At 34.8% G+C, this 27,527-nt stretch overlaps 1 protein-coding gene across 26 annotated transcripts in view; it reads right to left on the reverse strand.

Moving 5' to 3' along the window:
- The window catches only part of LRRFIP2 (LRR binding FLII interacting protein 2), a 102,483-nt gene that overhangs the window by 48,459 nt on the left and 26,497 nt on the right, over positions 1 to 27,527 (reverse strand). For 8 of the 26 annotated variants that reach the window (XM_023536193.1, XM_023536450.1, XM_023536289.1 and 5 more), the window contains exon 3: positions 17,351 to 17,437. In XM_023536193.1, the coding sequence (XP_023391961.1) occupies positions 17,351 to 17,437 (87 nt within the window). Of the gene's footprint in view, positions 1 to 1,672; positions 1,748 to 3,354; positions 3,406 to 4,860; positions 4,903 to 7,257; positions 7,327 to 10,045; positions 10,091 to 10,179; positions 10,237 to 17,350; positions 17,438 to 27,527 lie in introns of all 26 variants that reach the window. The other 18 variants (XM_023535946.1, XM_023536034.1, XM_023536134.1 and 15 more) reach the window with 8 other exon arrangements.

Below are 27,527 nucleotides of genomic sequence, written 5' to 3' on the forward strand. Positions count from 1 at the left end.
TGGAGGGAAGTTGTCAAGCCAGAGTCAGCACCCTGACAGTGGCCCCACCAGGAGTACACGTGCTGGAAGAGGAAAATACAAACCAGACTGGTGCTTCTCAGCAGACCAGAATTTGCAGTAGGTAAGGCCTATGAAAAAAGCACATGATTTAACCCAAAGGAAGGCAACTGGTAGTTTTGAAGGCAACATATTTCTCAGAAAGTACTAACCCTGTTACTCTTAGATGTTGCCAGAGGGTCACTGTAGAGGGAAGAAGACTGCTAAGAAAGAAAAACAAAACAATGAAACGAGAGAGAAAGAGAGAGAGAGAGGGAGGGAGAGAGGGAGGGAGGGAGGGACCGAAGGAGGGAGGGAGAGAATGAGAATAAGAAAAAGTATGAATTGATCTCACCGTCATGCGGTCAGAAGACTTATGTTTATTTTATACTCCAAAATTCATTAGCAATTCCTGAGTGCTTAAAGTACTTAAGTTACACATGAAGTGAGAGAAACTTAATCATTAGAAATCTTTTCAAATACCAATTTTAAGGGATAAGAAAGAAAAACACTTGGAATAGTTTTCTATACATTATTTACGTTCTATTGGTCTTTGAACATTAATGTTAGGAGATGGGACGGCAACCTAAGAAAACACTCAGGAAAAGAGGGCCATGGCACAGGGAGTGTGGCCAACTGTGGCCACATCCCAGTCACCAGCAGCTCTTGTGATATTTTCAATGATCTCACGTCAAATTCCAAATGGCCTTAGCCTGATTATTGGGGACCCAAATAAGTAAGCACTAAGTTATCACTGTAAACACTCTTGTGTCTGGAAAAGAACAGGAAAAGAACAGAAACACTCATGTGTCTGGAAAAGAACAGAAAAACCTGTATTTCCAAACAAGTATGGACAAAGTACCTTGTTTAATCAGGTAGAACGTACTGGTCACAATGAATCCATGCACTACCGAGGCACACCATTTTTTAAAAAGGAATTAAATCTTTTTTTCCTGACATCATTTGAAGACACACTTTTCAATTCCTTTTTACCAGGCTTAATCAGACACAGAAAATAATAAGAGTATCTAATTGTGTGCGTAGGTTTTGACAACCGAATTATTTTAAGTGTACTGTGTGCTATATTTAATGCATTTTAAATGTATGATGTGCCAGATGCCTTGAAAAAAACAAAGGTTTTAACATTGGGCAAATAATTACATTCTTCTCATTCCACTTACAGTTTAATTTTTCACATGTAAGCTTTTATTAAAAGGGCATACACATAATATGTACTGATGCCTACAATTATTCTGAAATGCACCCCCCAAAAAAGATGGATTGATGGATGCATAGAGGGACAGATAGATAATTAATAAATGAAACACAGTAAAATGTTAATTGTAGAATCTAAGTGATAGGTACTGGGTGGTTACTAAGCAATTCTTTTAATTTTTTTGTATGTTAAAAATTTTTTGTCAGAAAAAAATTTTTTAGTGGTACTCACAAATATGGTAATTCAATAGTTTCCACTGTTTAAATTTACTCACATGGAGTATATGAATTCAGTTACCACAAACTAGTATAGTCTAACCAGTCATTCACAGATTAGTTCTAACTATTCAAAATGCAAAATAGGACATTAGAAATGTGTTAAAGTTGGATAAAACAGGAAGCCAAAAAACTCTAGACAAACCCGAGTGTAGTAGGCAGAGGTGGGTTTGCTATGTCTAAGACTGCTATAGCTTCTCTGGTCAAAGTAGAGGCCACTCTGCAAGAAGCAAAATCAAACACATTTTTCTTAGGTTAAAAATGGTTAACCTAACAGCACACAAAGGCAAAATCTGAACACACAAAAGCAAGATCTGAGATTGCAAAACCCCTTGTCCCCACAAACAATGACTTTAGAGCATTAAGTAGTACTGAATAAAAATCAAAATAATAATTTCAATCTCTCAAAAAAAGATTAATATTTAAAGTTAACTGTTTTCAAAGAAATTACTTTTTTTTTACTTTAAAAACAAGAATATAAACCTCAGGTAAAATGGAATGAAAATAAGTGATTTATTTTCATGTTATACATAGGCATGTCCTTAAAAAATCCAGGACAACTGAATAATTGCCACTTTTATAATCCATTTGGCAATGTCACAGCTATTATTAAACAGTCATTTTTTCCAAACTTCTCCTAGATCTATTATTTGTCAAAATAAACTGATCAAATTAAATTACCAAAGAGAGAGAAAAGAGAGAACATACCAAATATGGTCTGGTCTAAAACATCTATGGTGGTTTATGTTCAATACACTGTACAAAATAGTAATCCTATATATTGTGGGGGTTTTTTTGTGGGGGAGAGGGGGCGGAATTCCCTTCCTAACTTCTACAGCCATTGTTTTTAACTCAAGGTTAAGGAAATTCAGGCAATTCCTGACTGAAAGCCTCCTCCACTGTCGACACTGTAATCAGGGACATCTTTACTCCTACCCAACCCCTGCCTCTCCTGGCCCTGCCTTCCTCCATATACTCACCCTCCATGAGGCACCATGAGTCATCTCTCCCCAGAGTCCCCAATACTCGACCCTCCGAGCCTTCTTACTAAAGTCCTCTCTATTATATTCTCTCCTCCCTCCTCCTTTCTACAAGCCAAAGTCTCCTGAGCCTCTCTCCACTCCAGCAATGGTCAGAGCCCCTACTGTGGGAACCCTGAATTAGCAAGGAGTTTGGGACTGCACGTCCTTTGCCAGTACGGTGGCAGCCTAACAAGGAACAGGTGTTCCCAGCATCACAAATAGGCATTCTGGGCACATTTGTTTTCCCCATAGAAATGTTGTTTAGCAAGGTGGCTGGAATAGAGAGCACTATTAGTGCTGCAGTTTAATCACATTATAAATCAAAGAGTCTTCTGCAAGACAGCATGGGAACTCTGTCACTGAATACCTTAATGTACCTACCAGATAATTTATTCCAAGTTCTCAAAATCAGACCTACTAACAAACTTTTAGGATGAAGCCTATTTGTGAGTTTGATACTACCTATAATACCACAATTTAATCTATTTTAATTTCTAAAGGATAAGAATGTCTCACTTAACCTATTCTTGAGGTATATTCTAAAGGACAGTTCATATATGAATATACATTGTTAATGAACTTCTTTAGAGGTTGTGACACCGTCCAACCTCTAGCCCTCAGGATTAGTGTATATTAACTTAATATTAAATTTTATATTGAAAACAAAATTATTTTTAAATAAGGTTCTGGCAAATCATGTTCCAGTATATTATCAAATCGCACATCAAAGCAGTCATAATTCTTAAGTTCTCTAAAAGTAATCAGCAGCACAAGATAATGTGATACGAGACACAACGGAACTAACCAGCAGGTCTTTATGAGAACCAGCTCTCTTCTTCATTCCATAAGAATGATTCTGAAAGTAAACATTTGAAGTTAAATATATGAAGAATAATAATTATGTAGTGAAGTTTTAAAACTAATTTAACGAAATTATACACAGAAAGGTCCATATGAGTTACAGAGTAGTCTACATGCAATCTAATTTCCAGCTGTTAGTAAATGATTCACTGTACTTGACTGGCTAAGATATAACACCTCTTTGCACATCTGCACTTCCTCTTACCTACCCCTGGGCCATCCAGCTCAGTGTCTAGCCAGCTAAAAAACAATTAATTAGGACACAGCCAGGCAGGATATTTGTGGGAACTTCACTCAACACCTCATTTGAGTCGATCTTTTTTATAAAGGTATGGTGACAAAGAAGTCCATTTCCTTCTATAGTCTTCCTTACCTAAAGGCCATAAAACAATCCTTTGGATCAATAAAAAACAAGGTTGAGATAACAAAGAACATGATATTGCACTGCCCCAGACAGTATTCCTAACCCAAGTTAGTGGTCCCATGGTATGTGCTGCTCAGGAGGAAAAAAGCAAAGATGGTATGGCTGTCTCGCACAGCAGCAGCATTATTAGACAACAACCTTATACATGAGCCCTTTGAAGATAGCACTGTCTTGATACATAACTTCTTCTAGGAGTACACAGCCAAGTGTGTATGCCAGGATAAAGAACAGCGCTACTACTAAACTGGTCAATTGGTAGACAAGAAATCCAATCTAGGTAGGCTCTGCTTGCCTGAAATAAGGACGTGCAGCTAGAAGCGTCCTACCCATGAACAGTCTGCTCTAGGCAGTCTACGACATGTGCAGCTGGAACCCAAATCAATGACTACAGACTCATTTCTCTTTCATGAGATATCCATCTTTCCTTTTGTACATTGCCTGAGCATTTTAAGAGATGTCTATACAGCCTAGAAACTCAGGCAATCTATTGACATAATATTAAAACATGCTATAGCTTAACTTCCTTGGCTAAAATGACATACCATAAAAAACAAATCAAACTAAGCAAAAATGAGTGGACATAACTGATGTTTCAGGTATCCACTGTCACTGCTGGAAATTTTCTGTTTAGCAAAGTCACACCTGCTAGCTTGTGACACCTAGCATGAAATACAGTGGGCCTGTGCTGCTATAGTTCAATGTGTACCAAAACTCTGCTAGAAACATGGCTTCTGGGGGCGACAAGTAGGTGTCAGATGGGTGGTTCATCATTCTAAGAAATGATATTGCTACCAATCTTAGTCCTGAATAGGAAGGCAAATAATTTTTATCTGATCCTAAAATTCTAAAGGAAAGTATTCAAATGTTAATCATGCCACAACTGCAAAATAATAGTTTTTGCTTTGTTAGTCATGTTTTCCCCAAACATCATAACAAACCTGTGAAAGTTAGTCACACTCTATGATTAGTATCATCAGGTATTTATAAACTAAAACTACATTTAACACAAAGTCATGCACTACATACTAATGATGAAAGTCTCGACGATTTATCCTTGAGAGGATCATACTGGATTTCAGAAAAAGATGAAAGTTGGTTGTATTTCCAAAATCAAATATAAAGAGGGAAAAAAGTAACATTTGCAAAGTTATTAAAAATCCAGCACTACTTAAAAAGCCCAAAATTATTAAACACAAAGGCTATTACAGTGAATTAAAGAATATTCTCCCCCCCCTTTCCTAGTATAAGTTATTGCTAAACTATAATGTAAAACTGCATGTTCCCTTTCAAATACAGACTTCATAATCAGTAATGGTGAGATGATTCAATCTCAGTACACTAGGAAAAAACACACTAAAAGATGGCTTAAAATAAAAGAAATAAGTATTCTGAAGTCCAGATATGTTTTACTTTTTAGTGTTGTGACTGTTACCATCATTTCCCATCATTTAAACAGGATAAAAGCAAGGCAAAGACAGGTAGTGAGGCGAAAGCTCATAACTAATCAAGCTTACAAGAAACAACTACAGCATCAAAATAGGGGTAATTCCCTTGGATCTGCTTATAGACACACACCTGAAAAAATGCCCTCCCCAAGAACATTCCCTATTAAAAATGCTGAACAAAACCAGAAAGTTGCTCCAAGCATAGTGTGGAATGCACAGTATACATAAGTGTGGCGTTAAGTATAAATCAAAGAAAAATATATAAAATTTATGATAAAAACAGAAAGCCACATTTCAGGTAGGGTCTTTAAGAAAATAAGATAATACACGGATCACCACATTTCAAACCCAAAAACTGAATTATATTGGTGGTTTCCTAATTGTTTTTAAAGCATTCTAGCTTATATTTTTTTAAGCAATCTTACCCAGAGAAGCAATGTATACAAAAATAAAAATAAAAACAATGAATAAGTTCTTCAGGTAGTTTGGTGTATATATACATATTTCTTTTGCAACTCTTATACCTAGTTAGGATAGTAGGAAACACTAATGAAAACCTGATCTAGAGTAATGTTTTACTAAGTGCAGGTTGTAACTCATGAGTAGTTCATGAAATCAGTTTGCGTTCAACCAGAATTTTTTTAAAAAAATGAAATAGAAGAAAAATATCAGAGTATATCATACACAGTAAGAGTAAATATTATTTCATGAAACTTTGTTTCATATTGTATTTATTGAAACAAAGACATATCTGCAGGTGTATACTGGATCACGGTATAAAATGCATTTCTTGTTGTAAAATCTACAATTTTAAAAAGATTAAAATATACTAGAAGACAAAATTATACAATCTAGTTCTAATAAAACATTAAAATAAGAGTTCAAGCAGAACAAAGGCCCTCCCTTCATGCCCAATGAGATGGTCATTTATAAAAGATACTGCAGAAACCCCCAGAAATATATTTCAATAGTATAAGGCTAAGTAGTACAATTACACCACTGGTATAAATTCAGTGAAAACGATATTGTAATAAATCCAAAAACTATTGGAGCAAAATATCTGCATTTGCATGCTTTTCTTATATTATCCTGAAATTAACAGCAAAGGCAAGCAAAAAAGTGTTACTATGTGTGTAAAAAGATAAATCTTGTTTATACAAAATTTTCTAAAGTGCCTATAGGTGTGCATTTGGTAAATGATGTGCAATGGTAAATGCCACTGTATAGTGAGTGACAATTCCTTGAAAATAAAGTTCTTTCTCTAAAGAAATTTCATGTACTTCTTTTATCAGTTAACAAATTATCTTTTTTATTTTAAAAACACCACAGCCAAAACATGTTATTACTTAAGCCAAACCTTCTAGCATACAAACTACTCCATCCTCTGAACCAGATAAGTTCATTGAAAAGAACAGTCATGTCTTATTTCTTTTCATCCTTTCTGTAGCGCCAACGGCATTTTACAAAGGCACAGGATTTAACAAAATGAACAGAAACTAACCTATGTCAATTTTCCCTTTCCAAAATATAATACAGAGCTAAGCTGGTTTTAAAAGATTGCTGAATCTACCTAGTAGGAAAATCCATAACTTGGACACCCCAATCGTTACGAGAACCACTGGGTAAACAAAAAGAACTAATACCCCCCGCCCCACCAAGTGACAGTTGTATTTATGTTGTTTAAAAACAAAATAATTCATCAAAGGAAGGAGAATTGAAAATATGAGGGCTCTAGCTAAAACATTTCCAAATTTGCTATTATAATCTATCAAAATGAAAAAATTTTAACTCTCAGAGAAACTTGCCCAAAGGTTTTCATCTGGAAATAAAATCAAATGTATAGCAAACATGTTGGAAAAAGAAAGTTCAGGAGGTATCAATTTCTATTAGAATGTACCAATTACTCAAGCCCCCAGAATTCCGAGTGTCAACAACAAATGCATAACACTAACACTGCACATTTTTCTGGACTACACACCATGATGTCTTTCCTTTTGAGTGTACTGCCTCTGCTCCAATGTGTTCCGGTTATATCCTTCGATGGGCTCTTCAACAGAATTAAACAGTGTAGCAGCAGTAAATGACAAAAAATAAATTGGAAGCATATTAAAATTGAATTCATTAAAATTATACAAAGGCCATTGACATATAAACAGGAACTAATATATACAAAAAAAAAAATCTCCACCAGTGAGAAATAGCAATGTATCCTTACTGTTCTGATTCAAGATCACCTCATTTTCTAATTTTGGATGGCTATCTTATAGTCTTCTTGTATTTCAGTATATAAAGCAGTGACCAAGTATTTGTAAGATGTGTGTGTGGGGTTTTTTTTTTTAAGACATACTGTTTTTTTAAAGCAACATATTGTTTCAATTCTAAACTTGGGGTTTTTATTTAATCCTCCCTCCCCAAAACTTATCACTCACAGTCTTAAACCATCTTTGCTCTTTTTATTTTAATACAGAATGTCTATAGCATTGACACAGTTTCCAGCCCAAACAGCTCTGGCAGGCCACCTTTCAAGAGGGCAGTATCTGAAAGTTAATTGCACGAAAGGAAAGATCAAAGTCCTAAGAATGAGGTATAAACCATAAATACATCTGTTTCACTTCCAGGTACTGCTAATGTTCATACATCAAATACAAGGTCCAAAAGTGGTAGGCTTTTAAATACATGGCTCATAAGTAAAAATAATACTTTAAAAGATAACTGGCAGAGAAATACCAAAACCCAAAAATTAAACAGCAAACTCCAATAAAATCTAGGTCAGTGTTTTAGGCCACCACATTTATTTTTACAGAGAACAAATGTTGTCTGCATACTCAGCTTAATGTAAATGGTAAAGGAATTTTAAAAGGCAAATAATCTGATGAAAACTTAGAACTCCTAATATTATCTAGTTAAAAGAAAAGAACTAATCTCAATTATACTTCTTTTAAACAATGTTATTTCCAGGGAAGTCTAAATATTTAAAATGTGCTGGATATAAACCTACACATGGTAAAGTACTAGAGTCTCCTCTAGGGTGTAAAATTTTTATTAATACTTTAATTCACACACTGATTTTTTTAAATATTGGGAGCTTTACTCTTTTTCCCATAGCAACAAATTTTCACAATTACCATAATGAAATAAAATACTGTGAGAGTTCTGGTTATATCTTAAATGTATTTAATGATATAAGTCCCATAAAAAGAAAATCAACTCATATAATATAGAATAATGAGTTGATTTTCTTTTTATGGAAATTATATTCTATGTGTAACAATTCCTTATTAGCTTACTTACAAATTTCTTTTTTGTTTGTCTTCAGATTTGTTTTAAAGACTCTTGAATTAGGTTGAACTTCCATGGTTTTACCATTAGGTTAAACTAATATACAATAACCAAGTTTTCCTGAGGCCACATACAAATTTACAAATAACCAGCTTAATAATAACTGTGAAACTTCATACTGTGAACATTATCATAGAAAGCAAAAAACAAAAACAAAAAAGCCATACATTTTAAAAAAGTGTAGAGAGGGGATTATTTTCAAAACCCTCAAGACACTCAGCTTCTAAGCTTTTATTGACTAATTCCCTTTATGATTCTTTTCAAAGTGTTTAAGAAAAGAATATATATATATATATATATATATATACACATACACACACACGCATATATATATATATACACACACACACATATATATCTAGGGAGAAGGATGACAAATTTATTGTCCTGAAGTTTTTCTCCAGTAAAATTCTGAAGCTGCTGATTAGATTTCTGCAAAGGCTTCTTAATATTCTTATAAATCTAAACTTTTGTAATTAACCATCATGTTTATGATTCAAACACTAGTTTACTAACTTACTCTAAAAAGACAGTAATTATATTTCTTTTAAATGTCATTAGTGAACTTTCAGATTTATTTCCAATAAGAAGTATAACCAGAGTAAATAACTATTTAAGAATACAAACACATCAATAACTAACATACCAGAACATATTTAGTTTCATTACAGTATATTTTTATACAATATACAAGATGGGAAGAAAACCAGAGTTGGGGGAAAATTAACAAATATAGAATTTAACATAAAAGATTACTTAACCAATGAAAAAAGCTGGATGTGAGTATATATATAATATCATCAATGTGCAAATTAAAAGTATTGCTTTAAAGTTTAAAGCACAATTCTTTAAGAAGAGAGAGATCAGTGTCTTGGCACAATATGCAAGCCTTTAATGAGTGACTTCTCATTTATCTTGATTTACAACAATGTATGCTAAAAACCTGAGGCACACTGCAAAATGTTAATCAAAATGTTGAAGCATGATAATTTCTATAAGTATGACAAGGGAATTTTTCAAATCAGTAGCTCAATTTTCCATGCAATAAAACTATAATTAATCATTCGAGCCTCAAAAAATTTCCCAATTGTTATTTTTAAAAATATGAAAACAGGAAAAATCTGAAAGTTAGAACCATGCAGATGTTATTCTATAAAATCAATCTTATTATTTTGTGACTATTTTCTAAAATCAGAGGTCATTTTATAGAAAAAGAGTACATATGATAATAGATGAAAATATTCATGATTTTAAAATTGATTTACTTATAGCAGTAATTTGAGAGAAAGTATCACTTTGCAATGGAAGGACTCTGCCAACATTTTCTACTTTAAAAAAAGGCAAAAGAATATATGAACATTCTCAGATTGCTTAGGAAATGGTGTAGTAGCTTTGCTACTGTGGTGTAAATAGCTTAAAGTACCAACCCTGTGACTGCCAAGACTTCGAATGGACAATGCCTCCTCAACTCCCTGATAAAAATAAAAACAAAAGTTTGTGAGTGACTATGTTAAGTTAATGAGGAAAAGTACTAGAGGCAAGTTTACAAGATATTACAAACCGAATAAGGACGATGATGACTGGACCGGTGGGAATACCTGGCCCTTTCCGAATCTTCCTGGGAAAGGAGAAAGTACACGGAGAGTTAATCACTGAATAAAGGGTTATCTACCAGAACAACCGAGCAAAGCACAGTCAGTTAAGAGCACAGCTGTGTCTTCCTTACAGCAAGCAGGTGTGGACTGCTCAGTTTCAAAAGCTAAGTTTGGGGCAGTCACATGCTTCAGTTGGAAAGAAAGTGGAAATAATCTTGGTAATGTTTTTTTATTTCAACAAGTTTATGTATGTCTGACCACTTGTAGAATGTAATCTACACATGACGAAGAGAATTCAACATACCAAGATAAAAATAAGCAAGCATACTTAACAAAGAGAAATTGAGTTCAGCATTCAAAGTCAACTTTTATCTATATTTTTCAATGTGAATGTTAAGTTTATGCAAGGAAAGAAGAAATGTTTATTTTATTGGAGATGTATTAAGGAGACAGTTTATAGCTTTAGAAAGATTTGAGTTATAATTTTCTGCTCACTGAAAAAAATGTCTTTCACCATTTTAACTGGAAAAGAACAACTAAATGACCCTGAGTACTGTTAATATGAAAAACTACTAAAAATCAGAAGACATTGGATAAATATTTTAGAGCTAGTAAAGTTATTTCAAAAGTTATGCCTTCTGAAGAGAGCAAAGAAAAGTGACTACAACCTAAAAGTTGACAAATTAAACGCAATTCTAAATTTTTCCACGTTTATCTATTAGCAATGGAGCATTAAGTCCCAGGTCATGTGAAACCAAACACCTAATCCCTAGAACCTAATCAACTGAAACAGTAAGAAACTTCTGCTCTTCAGAATTTAAGGTCCAAAGTGTTAAAGTAAATTGCACTAAAATTCTAATACAATTGGTTCAACTGGGGTCATGACTGATGACAGTGATAAATCAATACCTACAGCATCAGCATTACAGAAGTAGAATAGATGTGACTGTACCTGTTGATTCATTGCAAATACAGAAAGAGTAATTCGACTGAAACATCACATTTAATGTCTTATTTCGTCATGATCTTTAAATATAATTCCAAAAAATTCATTTGTCATCTGCTGTGTACATCGATACATTTGATCAAATCTCTTCAGAAGTCTACTTATAAGCACTACTATGATTCAATGAGTCAATGTCCAATAGGGTGTTCTGATCATTAGGAATTCATTTACATTTTTGTTATATAAAAGACACATGTAATATGCAAGAAGCCAAGCAAATTTCTTTCCTTTGACTATCAGGTGATATCACAAAAGTTCTGGGGACATATGCATTAGCCCAGAAGGGTAGGTACAGTTAATTAAGGGGTAGCCGCTTCTAAGCTAGTTAGCTTGATTAAAGAGTCTTGTGCCACAAAGACAGGTTAATTCTACATGCCCCCTCCCAGGATTATTTGGCGGATTAGAGTGATACACATGATTTAATGTTAAATCTTCCTTTTATTCTGTCCTTTCTTTTCACTCCATCTACCACACAAAGGCACTTTTTAAAAATCTACCTCTAAAAAACACATCCCATTATAGATGCAGCAAAGACAAATTAATTCACATTTATTTTTAATTATGCCTATTGCAAAAATTATAAATAAAATACCTTAAGTGTTAATAGACCTCTATGTTTAAACAGCTCTTTTAAGGCCCATTTGAAAAAATAGGGCTAAAAAGACTTCAGAAGACCACTGAATAGAATGTAAACCCCATACAGATCAGCTAATTTGAAATGAGAGGATACAGTTTATTTCAGTCATAAACTATATCTTAAACCAGCACTGTCCAACAGAACTTTCTGTAACAATGGAAATGTTCTATGTTGTACTGTCTAAGAGCTTAGCCACTAACCACATGTGGCTACTGAGCACGTGAAATGCTAGAAGTACAACTGAAGAACTAAATTTTTAATTTTAATCAATTTCACTCTAAATCTAATTACTCACACATGGTTAGCGGGCTATGGTACAAACAGCAAGGCAAGCTCAAAGCAAATTACTATACCAAAAAGACTCAAAACACATGTTTTAACTAAGAGTATGCCACACAGCACCACCACTCGTATAAAAAGGCAGGCATTTAGGTAGTTTTTAATTACTCCCCCCTACCTTGAATACTTTTGCATAGTGGTACATATGAAGGAAATAGAAGGAAACCTTGTATGAAAGAAAAGACCCTAGCACCAACCATAGAATTATTTTTAGAGCTAGAAGGGTCCTCAGATATCCTCTAGTGATCCCTTCATTGTGCAGTAAAAAAAAAAAATTGCAGCACAAAAAGATTAAGAATCTACAAAGTCATAAAGCTGGGACCAGCATTCATATCTTTTGACTCACTAGTCAACTGAACCATAAAGATTCCATCCTATAGCAGCTAAATCTACACTGATTACATTGAAAGAACATAAAGAAAACAGCAAGGTATTCTGGTTTTTACAGAGATTTCTCTTTATCTGGAAGAATAAAGAGCTTCATTTCTCAAGTATTACTAGAATAGTATTTAAATTGCCAACTGGTTTTCCTTAAATTAATAACACCAGGGGCACATAGAAAAAAATTCAGCAAACTTTTTTTAGGTGCCACTCACAAGGCAGAGCATCGCTCTCTTCCACAGTCAGGAAAACATAACCTATTTGTTGTCCTGGGAGTCCTTATATTAGTATAAAAGATCCAAGGCTGAACAAGCAGGACAATGCCTTAAAAGATGGATATATATTTGTTTAAAGCTTTTTGGAAAATTATGTTTTGCTACAGTTAAATTAATGGAAATGAAACCTACTGTTTTTAAAAATTCACTTGAAATGAGAAAAAAGTGATTTTATTTTTTAAAAACCCACAGCCCTATGAATAAATCTGGCCATCTTCTCTGTCAACAAAGAATATTTAAGTCAAAGCTGGAACCATTCCCCCAGTTTTAAACTAGGAAACTTCAGAAACTGCACATACTCTTTCAGGTCACCAACAACTACTGATTAAGATATCCAGTTTAAAAACAGAATCACCAGCTAGACTGTTTATTTGAAGGCCCAGAAAGACTTAGGCCCTTTTCTTGCTGGTCTTTTTGCCTCCCAATCCATTAGTGGATGTGGTACTCTCTCATACCTTCAAATTCTGGTTCTGTCAAAGACTAAGCAAGTTGTTTACTTCACCAATCCTTTAACACCTTATCTATAACATGGAAATAGTGGTATCTTACAATGTGAAATGAAAACATATGTAAAAAGCACTAGCACAGTTGACATACAGAACGCATTCAAAGTTACCTTCATTCCTGAGCCTCATGCCCCTGCTTTCCCTATTCAATCCCAACATCTCACTCCCATACAAAAAAAAAGTATTAAAATTAGGAGAAAATTTTAATATGGGAAGATTATTCCTTCTAATAACTGACAATCCTATTGTTTGTATATGCATTATTTATTTTATCATGAATTTATTAGTAATTTATATTTTATATTGTGACTATCACATGCCAACTTCTACTACAGGCTCATAGAAAGCAGCCAGAGAGCCAAGAATAAGATAAAAGTGAGATGAAATAATCAGTTTGAAAGGAGTAAAAAGCGAGTGTCAAGGGGTTAGAAGTGATAATTATTCCCACCTGAAATTAAACCCTACCTTCTCTGCACGTCCAAGTCCTAGCCAAGTCCTAGTCGAGACTTGGGTTAGTCACCATCTGCATTTTAAGCCTCTACTCCAAATTGCTCCCCTTTGCCCATAAAAATCTAGCACACTCACTGCCTGAACTGCACACATGTCAGAGATAAAAGTATGTTTATCTTCATGGCCTTTGAACATAGGACTCAAATATTAGATTTTAATATAGGCTTTTCTTCTTGTTTAATGTTTTGGTCTGTCTTAAGATATTAAAATCCTAGGGAATTTAATTTTAAAACTATAATACATAATTAAAAGAAATTTAATATTTCTATGGAAAATTTACAAGCAAAAGTGATTTTTTATTTACACACAAGTTTTTGTTTTTGTTTTTTAATTGCTGCAAAAAGGTTTATTGTTTCAATTTGGTCCAAGGCATGGGAGAGGGCTCCAAGATGGTTAGAAGGCTGCCTATTGGTTGCAGGGAGAGGCTCAGGCACAAGGCCAACACCAGGGGGATGCAGAGGGGTCCCTCAAAAGCCTCTGGGCTCCAAAGGCTCTTAGTCATACTTGAGGGTGAGCCTTTCAAAGAGATACTCGCCCAGCGGAGCCTGGGGTCCAGCCAGCCTGCGAAGGTTAGTCAGGTGGTCGTCCATCTTTTTGATGATTTTCACTTCTTCATCTAGGAAATAGCTCTTCAGAAAGTCACAGAGATGGAGGTCTGTGCAGGCAGAACCCAGGGCATGCAGATCCAAAAGGGCCTGGTTCAGGTTCTTCTCCATGACCATGGCAGCTTCCACTGTATCCTGCGTTTTACTCCATTCATCTTGAGAAGGTTTCTGCAGGTCCTGGAAAGGAGGCACGGCCGCCACACTGGTTTTGCATCTTCAAGAGACTCTGGGCACCCTTGTGTTTCTCCTTGGCCAACTCATGGGAGAAGTAGCCCACACTCTCCAGAGCCACATGGTCGCAGTTGAAATAGAAGCCAGAGAGAGGCAGGTATAGGAGGCCCGCAGATGTAGGCCAACCAGGCAGTTGACAGCAGCCTCCACCTCGGTGGAATAATTCTGAAGGATCTGAGAGCTCACGGTTGTTGGGCAATAAGAAATTAAGTTCAAAACACGGTGTTGGCTGGTCTCGGAGGCCAAGGATAGCTGAGAAGGTTCTGAAGTTTGCGAATGGAAAAGAGGTTGGAGGGTGGCCGGAGGCTGGAAGAAGGGGCGTCCCTGGGTCTGTTCCGTCCAAACACTGTTGAAGCAAAAGATAGATCCAGGGAACCCCCGAGGGCACTGCCTAAAACATTCTTACTATATCATTAATAATGTTAATCCAGTTATATGCAGAAGACACTTTAAGTAAAACTAATTAGCTTTAGTAATAAGAAAGGATAGGTTCTATTCCAAAGTAACAAACACATCCATACAGAGTTCCTCAATTTTAAATAACCAAACATATCTTTCCCCATCTCTTCTAAAATATCACAATGACAAGTATTAAAACAACAAATTTAAAATTTGTAAGTCAATACAGTCATAAATATTTTAATTTCAGTATACTTTAAAATACTGCTATAGAAGGGATCTGCTAATGAAAGTTGCTTGTTTAGCAGCAGTTAGACAGTGGTTCTTAACCCTTTAGAGATCACAGACTCCTTTGAGTATCTGATAATAAAAATACCTGTGGGCATTTCACATAAAATACACATATATACAAAACTTTATGTGAGTTTTTAAGGCTTCATGCTCCATCCCCCAAGACTATATTCACCTATCAAATTAAGAAGCCCTGCAATAAGAGACAGTTGGGGAACATAAGTTGAAAAAGTTCAAATTTAGGAATGATTCACATTAATATTCTACTGCAGTTTGCTCTCGTAGCTAACAAATCTGGGAGTGATGGTAGAAGACTTGAAAAGGAACTGAGAGAAGTAAACAAATAAGAGTAATTTCCAAAGGAGATGAAAGAACAACTTGAGTCATCTAAGACTCTGCTGACTTAATTTGTTAAAAAAAAAAAAGAGAGAGAGCGAGAGAAAGAGAGAGAGGAGGAGGAGAGAGAAAAGAAAGAAGGAAGGAGGGAGAGAGGGAAAGGTGAGAGGAGAATGCGGGAGAGCCAAATGTAAAGGAGAGAAGGACAAATCCTTAGAAAGAAAACATCTTCATCGACTCAATCTTTCTTGGTCAGGAGCATTCTGAAATGAGTGTGAGGCTGAAGACTACAACAGAAATGGTTAGACTCCAAGTACACATTTAGTCCACTACAGACAGAAGAGACACTCTCTGACCTTTAGGTTCAAACATGCCAAACACTCCTACTTTGCAAACTATTAGTCAATGTTTTACTTCAATATTGCATTATTTCAGCAACTGATCACAACATGCAGGACAGGCAATCATGGCCTACCAGCCACTTCTGAATCTGTCCCCATTTCCGATCAAAGGAATGATGAGAGTGCTACAAATGCAAAGGTTTCATAAACTGAACAGTTTCTAAAATATCCCATTCTCTGAAAAGCCTTAAGTTAATCATATATACTTGCCCTGAAGAACAATGATTGTTGACTCAAAGTAACTTACGCATTCAAAATACAGAAAATTAGTAAGCAAAATATGTTTAATAAGAGATACATGGGTCTCTGTAAATTATAAGGAGAAATTATGGTTTAGAGAACCATAAATAGAACTTATATTTAATAATTATCTCCTTATAATTTACTAAATTTTTAGGAGTATAAAAGAAAATGCATTACAACATTTTCATTTCAAGCCAAGAAATGCATTCAATATTTGAATCTATCTATGAGTTTAAAAAATATTAGCATCATATCTATCAACTGTTTTGGTTTTGAGCTGTGACAATATGGAATCTATACACATTTTTAATTTATTAGCAGAGGCTCTACCACCAATATCAAAATAAAGTGTTTAATACTATCCTGGTTTTTTCCCCCTTGTACTAATAATACAGCATCAGAAATAGTTTTTATGGGGATTTTCAGAGCCAGGTCAATGTCAGAAGGGTAAAAAAAAAAAAAAAGTTGTTTCATTTTCAAGCAGCCTAATTTCTATACGTCTATTTAAAATTTTTTTGTTTTTGCTCTCCTTTATGATAAAAACATATTGAAATTTATAAAATACAGAAAAGCATAAGAAAATAAAAATCAATCATAATCCCACTATAGACAAACTGAAGTATTGATAGTAACCACTTCTTTGTAGTAGTTTTTGACCCTATATACGGGCAAATATAGGTTTTGTGTCACAAAATTAGAGTCCTACCAGTCTTTGTTTTTTATTTTCTTACATGAATATTTTCTTCCATTATTAAATACACTTAAAAACTGTGAGGTTGAATGACTTCACAGTGTTTTACTATGTAGATATTGTAATATAATTAATTGAAATTCTAGGACCTTTAAGTCTATAATAAATAACTGTCATCTCTAAGCCTACTTTAGCTTAGGGCATCAATTTTACTTCAGAATTAAACTAGCTAAGTACTGATTTTTCTTTAGACTAGCATGACATTAGGGTTATTCCCCCAAATTACCTCTTTTTGCTGTCGTTCCAGTTCTCTCATGCGTATATCTCTTGCTTCTGCCCGAGCAGCCCGTTTTGCTGCCAGCCTTGCTTCTGCCTGAAAAGTAACATAAAGATTCAGCTTGATTTAAAAATAACAAACACCACTACCTCTATACCAGCTTTAAGGATAAGGGGCAAATGGGACAGTACCTTCCATTGGCCACAAGATATTAATCTATCAGCAGTTTGACTGGCTTCTTCAGTCAACTACACACTCATTTCTTTCTCTAGTCCTAGAGTCTCCTGAAATCTGGGCACCTTTAACTGCTTGCCTTGATTACACATTCAAAACGTTTCACACAATTCAAACTTGCTTTTTCCAGAATTTCTTTCCCTATCAATTCAATCATGGAAATTAGAAACTTCAGAACCAGCCTCTATTTAATTTTGGACATTGCCAATATTCAGTCTCCAAGTATTGTCAATTCTCTATCACTGAGTTTTCTCCAACTCACCTTGGCCTTTTTTTAATTGTTTCTACGTGTTTCAAGAACTCTTCATCCCTCTCTCTCTCTTTGAGATATAATTCACACTATCAAATTCACCACTTAAAAATATACAACTCAGTGAGTTTTTAGTATATTCACAAGATTACACAACTATCACTACTATCTAATTCCAGATATTTACATCACCTCAAAAAGAAACCCCACACCCATTAGCAGTCACTCCTCCCAGCTCCTGGCTACCACCAATCTACTTCTGTCTCTATGAATTTGCCGATTCTGGACACAATAAGAACTCGTCCTCTCTTGTTTGAATACTGCAATTGCCTCCAAATCCATCTATTTGCCTCCAGAATCTGCCCTATAATTCATCTTCTACATGGTTACAAGACTGCCAATCTGCCTTTCAAAACACATTTCTGATAGTCATTCTGCTCTATAAAATTCTCCATTGGCTCCCCATTACTTATGGTTAAAGCAAAAATTCCAAGGACTAGCACAAAAAGAATAAAGAGAAGAAAAGCAAAAACAGAAACAAGGTTCCTCCCAGTCAGATCTCTGCCTAATTTTCCAGTAGTTTGCCCACATGTACCAGCTGCTCCCATCTGCCACAATTCCTAGGCTCTACTGTCATCTATTAAGCCACTCTTCTAGACTGTTTGCTTAGCAGGAGGTATTCTCACTTCTCTTACTCAGCTAAAACATGACCTTCTATGAAGATTTCTCCCATTCCCTCTTTCACAGAGTAATGCTCAATGCACATGCCTCTACTATCATTGTGTTAAGCTGCATTAAAATTACATGCTTCTGTCACCCCACAAATTTCATGCCTCAATGTCTACTAAATAAACAAAAGAATTTCAGGCCATAGGCCAAAGTACCAAGAAAATGAGACACGGAAATAGCTTGATATACCACATGAAGCAAAAATCTTTTCTCTGGTTTCGATCTCATAGTGGTTTCCTCTGTTCTTGGCCACATCCTAACTCTGATTTCAATCTCCCCCTGTGATAACTGCAATAGTTGCTTCTTCTCATGTTGTTATATTTGTGCACAAGTCCATACTAAGAAGTGACTTGGCCAATGTTTAAAATGGTCTACTGTGTGTAAGCAATTATGCTAGATGCTGAAAATACACAATAAGATATGACATCTCTGCCCTAAAAAGTTCACCATCTACCTGAGGGAGACAGAAACACAATGGTTATAAGGAAGCAAGCAAGCATGCAGGAGGGAGCAATTAATTTTGCTTGGCAAGGTCAGAGTAGGCTTCTAATAAGAGGAGACAGTTTAATAATTAACATTTATTCAACTAGCCCAATTTTGGCTATTTCCCAGCCTTTTAGTATCAAAAACCCAGCAAACTGCAATCTGTCAATATCAAGCTCTAAACACTGACATGACCAGAGCAATTTGTCTTCTCACGTGAATTTTACATTGGCCTCTATCTTTAAAAAACCTATACTACATCTTCTTAAAACAAACAAACAAACAAACAAACACCTGTGCTCTACCTTCTTTATCTACTTTCTTACTAGGTACCACTTTCTTACCAGGGTTTGTATTTTACAGAAAAAGACTACAAGGCTAAGTTATGTTTTGGCAGATAGCAAGTAAACTTTTAAATTACAACGTATTATTTTTCTGGGAAAAATTTTCAAACTTCTTTTATTTTAAGAAAGCCAAAGCAATGTGTAGACATTTTCATTTCCATGTATATTAACTTTGTACTTGTAGCCTTCCTTAGAAATTTATCAAGAATGCCAAGTTCAACATCTAAAACTAATATTGATTGTATGTCAACTATAATTGAAAAATAAAAAATATTTTTAAAAAACATTACACCAAGATTATAAATTTTACTGATACAAAAGATATGACACAATTTATAAATAATAAAATATACAGTACTTAAAAAAAAAAGAATGCCAATTTCGTCCTTCTAATATCTGTGGCCAATTCTGCACAATCAATACTAAAATGGGACTTCTCTCACTAAACCTGAATTATAGATAAAATTTCTTTCATAACAAAAGGGGAGGGAACCTGACTGCTGTGTAACAGAAAGAACATGGACTTCGGAGCCACAAAAATACCCTTTCCTTTGTTACTTAGCCAAATTTATCCAAACTCAGATGCCGCTTCTCTTGGAGATGGTCCTGAAGGCCACTAAACAAGCTTAAAAGAGATAAACAGAATTTAAAACTGCTTTATCTGGTTCTTTAGATACATTGCTACCAGAAGCCTGAGGCAACACTGATAGTAGAAGTAGCAAGGAGCAAATGGGATTCCAATCCAGTAGACAAAACATGTGCTCTAAACTTACACTGACATATTTTTAAACAGGCAAATTACAATTACACGAAGCATACTTTTAGGCAGTAATGCTAGTATCTTCCCCACAGAATACAATTGCATAAAAGAGCTGCTACGGATTCAACACCCACCTCACACATATATACAATAAATGGGGCCTAACAATAAAGGACCACGAAGATTTAACTAAGTTCAAAACAAAGTTAGTTTAAAAATTAAACACAGAATTACCATTTGATTCAATAATTCTACTTCTGGGTACATACACAAAAGAACTGAAAGCAGAGATCAACAGATATGTGTACGTCAATGTTCATGAGCAGCATTATTCATAACTGTCGCAAGGTACAAACAACCTAAATGTCCATCAATGGATGAATGGATAAACAAAATGTGTTATATATGTGGATGAAAAAGGGGTGCTGTAATAAATCGTAAATTCCTAACTGGGCACATCATGGTGGGTAGTCATGCCCAGGGATATAACTTCTTTAGTGAAAGGTTTTTAAGCATATAGGTGAACATGTCTTTGAAATGCCAAAATAAATACCCTCACAGATGTGACCACCCACAAGAGAGAACAAAATCTTGTTAATTATCCTATAATCCAATGCCCGCCTTGCTTTTTCTCACCTCCATGTACTCTTCCTTACATTCCTTCCTTAATTTCAAATGCATAAAAAGAAACTGCAAAACTTATTCTCTGAAGCATCTGTCATCAATTCTGTATCAAATAAACTCTTAGAAAAATTCTCTATAGGTGGACATTTTTTAAGTCAACATACACATATTATGGAATACTATTCAGCCTTACAAAAAAGGGAGAATTTGACACATGCTACAACATGTAAGAACATGAAAGACATTATGTTAAGCGAAATAAGCCAGTCACAAAAGGACAAATATTGTATGACTCTGCTTATATAAAGTAACTAAGAATAGTCAAATACCATGGGGATAGAAAGTAGAACAGTTGTTGCCAGGAGCTGAGGGAAAGAGGAAATGGAGAGTTATTACTAAACAGGTATAGAGTTTCAGTATAGGATGACGGAAAAGTTCTGGAGATGATGGTGGTGGTTGCGCAACAGTGTGAATGTACTTACTGCCACTTAAAGATGATTAAAATGGTAAATTTTGTTATGTACATTTTACCACAAAAAAAAAGTTAGTTAATTTAAAGTTAGTATTAGATATGAAATCAAAAGTATTCAGGAGCCTAAATCATTCAATTACTTGTAGAATTTTGGGGCCGATATGACTCAAACTCTTAAAGTTAATATGAGAGTCCAGGAACTGGAAATTCAGGTTCAAAAGTTACCTGTGAAGTCAAGTAGGTGATAAGACTGGGTTTCTAAAAATGATTCTAACAGATAAACTTTCAAATATTAAGCACATTAAAGCAGATTAAAAAATAAAATCTAATTGGATAGGTATAAAATTTTATTCTTCCTAGAGCAGTGAAAATGATTTCACAAAAAGCATAGCTAAATTTGGATAGAATTAAATCCATTTCTTACTAAATAGTTGGGGCAAATTGAAAAAAAAAAAAAAACAGCAAAAATCATGGGCTTTGATCTTCCCTGAAACAAATGCTTTAGGTTATATTAACTCATAAACCTTCTGAATTTGTAGAATGTTCATTTTATCACTAAACAAGTAATTAGGAATTATATAATGGTCAGTAAGAAACAACTTCTAGGAAAAGATTAAAACTAAATATGTAGTATAATTTGAGCATGACTACATTAGGAATTTTTCCTTCATCATCAGAATTTTGTATTTATGCTCTTTTGGAATTTTAGAAAAAAACAGATGAGATGCAGTAAAAGATAACTCCATTTTAAAATGAGCAAAGGATTTTAAATAGATATTTCTGTAAAGGAAATATACAAATAGCTAATCGCCACATAAAAGGATCTTCAATATCATTAGTCATCAGGAAAATACATATCAAAAACCACATTGAGAAAAAAAAAAAGCAAATTGAGATACCACTCAGGCTTACTAGGATGGCTATAATAAATAAAAAAAAAAAAATTTTTTTAACCAAAAATAACTATCGTTGGCAGGGATAGAGAAAAATTCACTGCTGATAGAAATTTAAAATGGTGCTGCCACTATTGAAAGCAGCTTAGCAGTTCCTCAAAACATTAAACATAGACCACAATACCTAGCATGTACTTCTAGATAAGTACCTAAGAGAAATGAGAAGATATATCGACACAGAATCTTATACATGAATGTTCTTTGGCAGCATTATTCATAATACTCTAAAAAATGGAAAACAACCAAAATTTTCATCAACTGATGAATGGATAAACAAATTGTGGTATTATCCATACAATGGAATATTATTCAGCCATAAAGGAAATACTGATATAGGCTACCATATGGATCAACCTTAAAAACCATGCTAAATTAAAGAAGACAGACACAAAAGGACATAAATTGCAAAATTCCATTTACATGAAATGTGCAGAATAGGCAAATCCAGAGGCTGGGGCAAGGGGGAGATGGAGACTGGCTGCTAATTGTTATGAGGTTTCTTTTTGTGCTGACAAAATGTTCTGCAATTAGAAGGTGGCATTGGTTGGACATCCTTGCAAAATACTAAACACCACTAAAATTGTATACTTTAAAATAATAAACTTTATGGTATGTGAATTATATCTCAATTTAAAAATTTGTAATAGATATCGGGAACATAAAAAATACGCCTAAGATAAACTAACAGTAAAATATGTAAAATTCCAATATATAAAATTCAATATATAAAATAAGAAAAAAGGAATCTTATGATCTAGTAAGTTTGGAAAATGCCAGGTTAAATTTTTTTTAAAAATCATAGTCTTTAATAATATACATTATGACTCTCCAAGAAAAAGATAAAAAAGCATTTCTCAGACTTACTTGCCCATACTACCAAATAAACCCTATATAATTCTTCAAGGATCATGCTCCAAGGAATGCATTTGGGAAATAGTAATTAAATTCACAGCAGTATATCAGGGTCCAATTCAAACTGTATTAATTTTGTTCAAGGGGAACCTTACCTCTGATCTTAATATTTATAAAATTAAATCATGTTATCAGAATAATCTCTTCACAATCAAAACTCAAATTTTCAAAATAATGGGAAGACGAGACCTCACAATAACTATCATCATTTGAGCATTTACTTAGCAAAGCTACGTGCTTATTTTCCTCTAATCCACAAAGAAAAGTAACCCCTTGAGGTACAGAAAGGTTCAGTAAGTTGCCCAATATCCCCTGGCCAACAAGTGTGGCAGCTGAGATCCACATCCTAAGAATGTCTCCATTAAATGTTCTTAACTATGTTGCCACAACCTGTATCTTTAAACGCCCCCCACCCCCAAGCATAAGAGCAGATCCTTAGACAAATAATAAAAGTTTACTTTAGATGAATTATTCTAGGATTTTCAACCTAGCATAGATTCCCTCTTTTCTGTGAAACGGTACCATTCTGGTTCTTATTTCTTTGACCATGACTTTACCGCAAATGTAGATAATCTTCTCCCTTGCTGTACGCACCCTTTCTTTCTATCTTTTTACTCCACATTTTTAACTATCAGCCAATGAAAATGACTCAAATCTAGTACCTCAAGCTTCGACCAAAATCAAAGCCTACATTTCTGTCTGGTGGATCTCTTCTTATAAATTTAAGAGTGAATAAAAGCAACCTCACCTTCCCTCAGTAAATAGGCTTTGCTTCCCTATTTTCCAATTTCCAGAAATGAAACCCCTGTTATACTTGTTCAAAACCCAAGGTCTCAGGGCCTCCTACTTCCTGCTAAATCTTCCTTTACAATATCCCCTGAATCCAATCTATAATTTCCATTTCTACAGACTCCCCATCTTTCAAGCAGGCTCTTACCACTTTCACCTAGAATACTCTGTTATCTAATTCTAACTCCACTTTCTCCATTTCAACTTCTCTCCCATCCTTTCTATTCCATACTGTTGATATTAATCTGCCTGAAACAACAAGGAACAAGAGAGATAAAACACCCTAAAGTAAAATATGACTAACCATGATGTATTTTACAATGCTCAATACACAAAAGCTTCCTTATACCTTCTGAATTTTAAATTTGGATTCTGTTACTGCTTTAGTTAAATAAATGCAGGAGAACAGGCTAAAATAGACTTGCTACAGCTCCCAGTGGTCAGAAACTCAACCGAGGCCAATCCTATTATAAATCTTCCATCTGTCCAATGGGTCTACAAGTAAGGCAGGATCTATCCAATGCACTGGGCAGTGCTGCTTCCTTGGAATATAATCCACAAGTCAAATTTCATTTGGGACTTAGTTGAAAAAGAAAAAGGTTATGTTTATTTTAAGTTTGAATCCATTCTCCTAATTCAAAGGCGAGAGAATTATACTCTATAACAATATAAATATTAAATACATATATATACCCCTTCTGACACATACACACATCTGCCATGCTATCCTGTAAATTCCACCCCCTCCCCATGGACTCTGGCCCATCTATCTGATCTCCTTTCTCTGCCTTCACTCTATTCTTCAATTGGTTTGTTCTTCTCATTGCAAGTAGGTTCAAAGTCTCTCTCATCTCTAAAAAACAAACAGGCAAAAAATCCTTCCTGGTTCAATTTGGCCTTATCTTCTCTTTACTCACATGTCCCTCTCAGTTCTCTCTTCAAATGACTACATTCCAGCTTCTGCCCAAATCACTTGATTGAAACTGCTCATGCAAAAGTCACTAATGACCTCTAACTACCAAACCCAATAAATTTTTCTGTTCTTATTTCACTTGTCCTTTCTGGACTTCCAACATCATTGACCACTCAATTCCTTTCTGGTTTTCCTCTTGACTCTCCGACCTGTCTTAGAATCATTCATGGGCTCATTTTCTCTGCTAGCTCCCTAAATTTTAAAATAAAGCTTCCAGGCTCGATCTCACTCTTTTCACTCTATATTCCCTTCCTGGGTGATACTGGTAGTCCACAAATTTCTGTGTCCAACTCAGACTTTTCTCCCATAGTCCTAATCCAATTAGCTATTAAACACTGGGGCCATCCCACTGGAACCTCTGGTTCAATATATCACAAATTGACTTTATAATCTTTCCCTTAAACTTCCTCTCTCTTTATAGTTCTCATTTGCTGTCTTATCACCCAAAAAATGAAATGAAGACTCATAAGGCTTATTTTTACCCTCCTTCCACATTCAGTCACTAAATCTCAACTACCTAGCTCCCATCAAGATTCGCTTTACTATTTCTTCTATCCAAACTTTTCTCTCTTCCCACTTTACTGCCTTAATTCATGCTCTCGTCATCTCGCACAAAGACAACTAACTATAGCAGCTTCTTTACTAGTTTTCTGCCTCCTACCAGTTACACGGTAGCTAAAGCAATTATACTGTACCTCAAATCTGAACAAATTTTACCCTTCAATGGCTCGCCACAGCTTTCAAAATCAAATTTGAACTGCTCAGCACACAAATTCCTTCATGAATGCCCCGTACTTTCTCTCCAGCATCATCTCCTCCCTTTTCCAACCTCTCTCCAGTCATAATGAGCTATTATTCTGGCAATTCCCACACAGTTCCAGTTTTCTCACACCCCTGTGCCTGTAGAACGCTTAAGAAGCAATACACAAAAACTCATGAAAGAATAGAGATATGTATTAGAACTTTTAAAACATGGACAGGAAGCCTATCTTATTATTTTATTACAGTAGTTCTCTGTTAGCAGGGGAAAGTTTAGAGCCTTAAGCTTGGTTTATAATGTCTTGTTTCTTCCTCATATCTTTTAAAATAAAATATCTGAAACAATTGTCACAAAACGTTGATGTCAGTTAATGCTGGGTGGTGGACTCATGGATACTTACATTAAATTTTCATAATTTGACAGAAATGCACTGAACTGAGCCAAGACTAGAATTGCAGCTTGCATGTATATCCATAATATAAAATCTATGCAACTGGCATGAGTTAAGAGAGATAAAATACAATCTGGACTTTACAGACTATTCTTTAATTTCAATAAATTTCAGATACATAATTCTAGAAAGTGAAACATTCAAGGAAAATGACTAAATCGCACAGCTAAGACTCAGAGTTTACTGTTTAATTTTGTTTATTCTTCCATGACACTCATGCTAAAAGAACCCTGAAAAACAAATTGAGACATAATATTTATTGTGTTTCTATGGTTTCCAAATTAACAAATAAAAATTATTACTTGATTTCCTAGCAACTTCTCTTTAGTAGAAAAATTTTAGGTACCATTTTTCTTCGATCTTACAGTGTAATTATGTTTAAGCACCTTTTTAAAAGTTTTTGGTAGTTGAAGACTAAATATTTAAATTTTTCTAGGCATAAACATCAATGTATATTAGACAAAATCTAGGAATTTTAAACCATTTTCTTCTGATGTCAAACAACTATATCTTCCTTTTATTCAGAGATCTTTTAATAGCAAAATATTCTTTTGGTATAAGAGAGGAAATTTAAGATTACAGACTTTATAACTGAGGTCTGAATACAACCTAATTAACAGCACAGCAGAACTAGAAACTTTAGATCTGTAATGATATACCTAACCAAAAGAGAAAATGTGAATCACAGTTCTAGTAGAAATACCCGGGGTGGAGCGGGCGGGGGCGGTGAGAGGGTATTGCCAGTATCATCTTCACATTTAGGTTAATGATGTTGTCTATTTGATTTTTTCTCCATATTCCTGTGACAGAAATAGTGAAGATTATGACAGTGAATGTTATTCCAAATATCTTTCAGTTACACTGACATAAAACTAAGTCTTAAGGTTCAATAATCCTCCCTTAATTCTGGTTAGAGGGGCAAATCAAGGGACAAGGTGATACCAAGAGTAACACCGGCCATCACAGAGCCAGGGCAAGGGGTGGGGGTGGGGGTGGGGGGCAGCACACAGCACCAAGAGACTGATACCCCAACCACATCTCCCACTCGCCTTTGCTTTAGTTCCAGTGAATAAATGGGGAAAAAATGAAGAAAGGTCGGCACTGGACAGTACTGGCTTAATTAATGCCAATAGAAAGATCCTCTAAATGACTAAAAACAATAGATTTACTCTTTCAAAGGATTTGTCTAATAAAACCAGTAAGTACAACGGAAAAGGGTTTGATTTAACTGGGTAGAAAAGAAAAACATTCATTTTTTTATAACTGAAAAAATAACTCATATTCCATAATCTTTTATAAATTTTTACGTACCACCACTGAGAACACTTAAAAGTACTGAATTAAGAAAGACTCAAGACTTGATTTTGAAATTTTGGAGCTCTTTAGGCTCCTCCCTTAGGATTGGTTACCTTCAACTCTATACTTTCTCCCTAGACAATCTCACCCACACTC

The sequence above is a fragment of the Pteropus vampyrus genome, unplaced genomic scaffold (genome assembly GCF_000151845.1).
Source record: "Pteropus vampyrus isolate Shadow unplaced genomic scaffold, Pvam_2.0 Scaffold1, whole genome shotgun sequence".
NCBI lineage: Eukaryota > Metazoa > Chordata > Mammalia > Chiroptera > Pteropodidae > Pteropus > Pteropus vampyrus.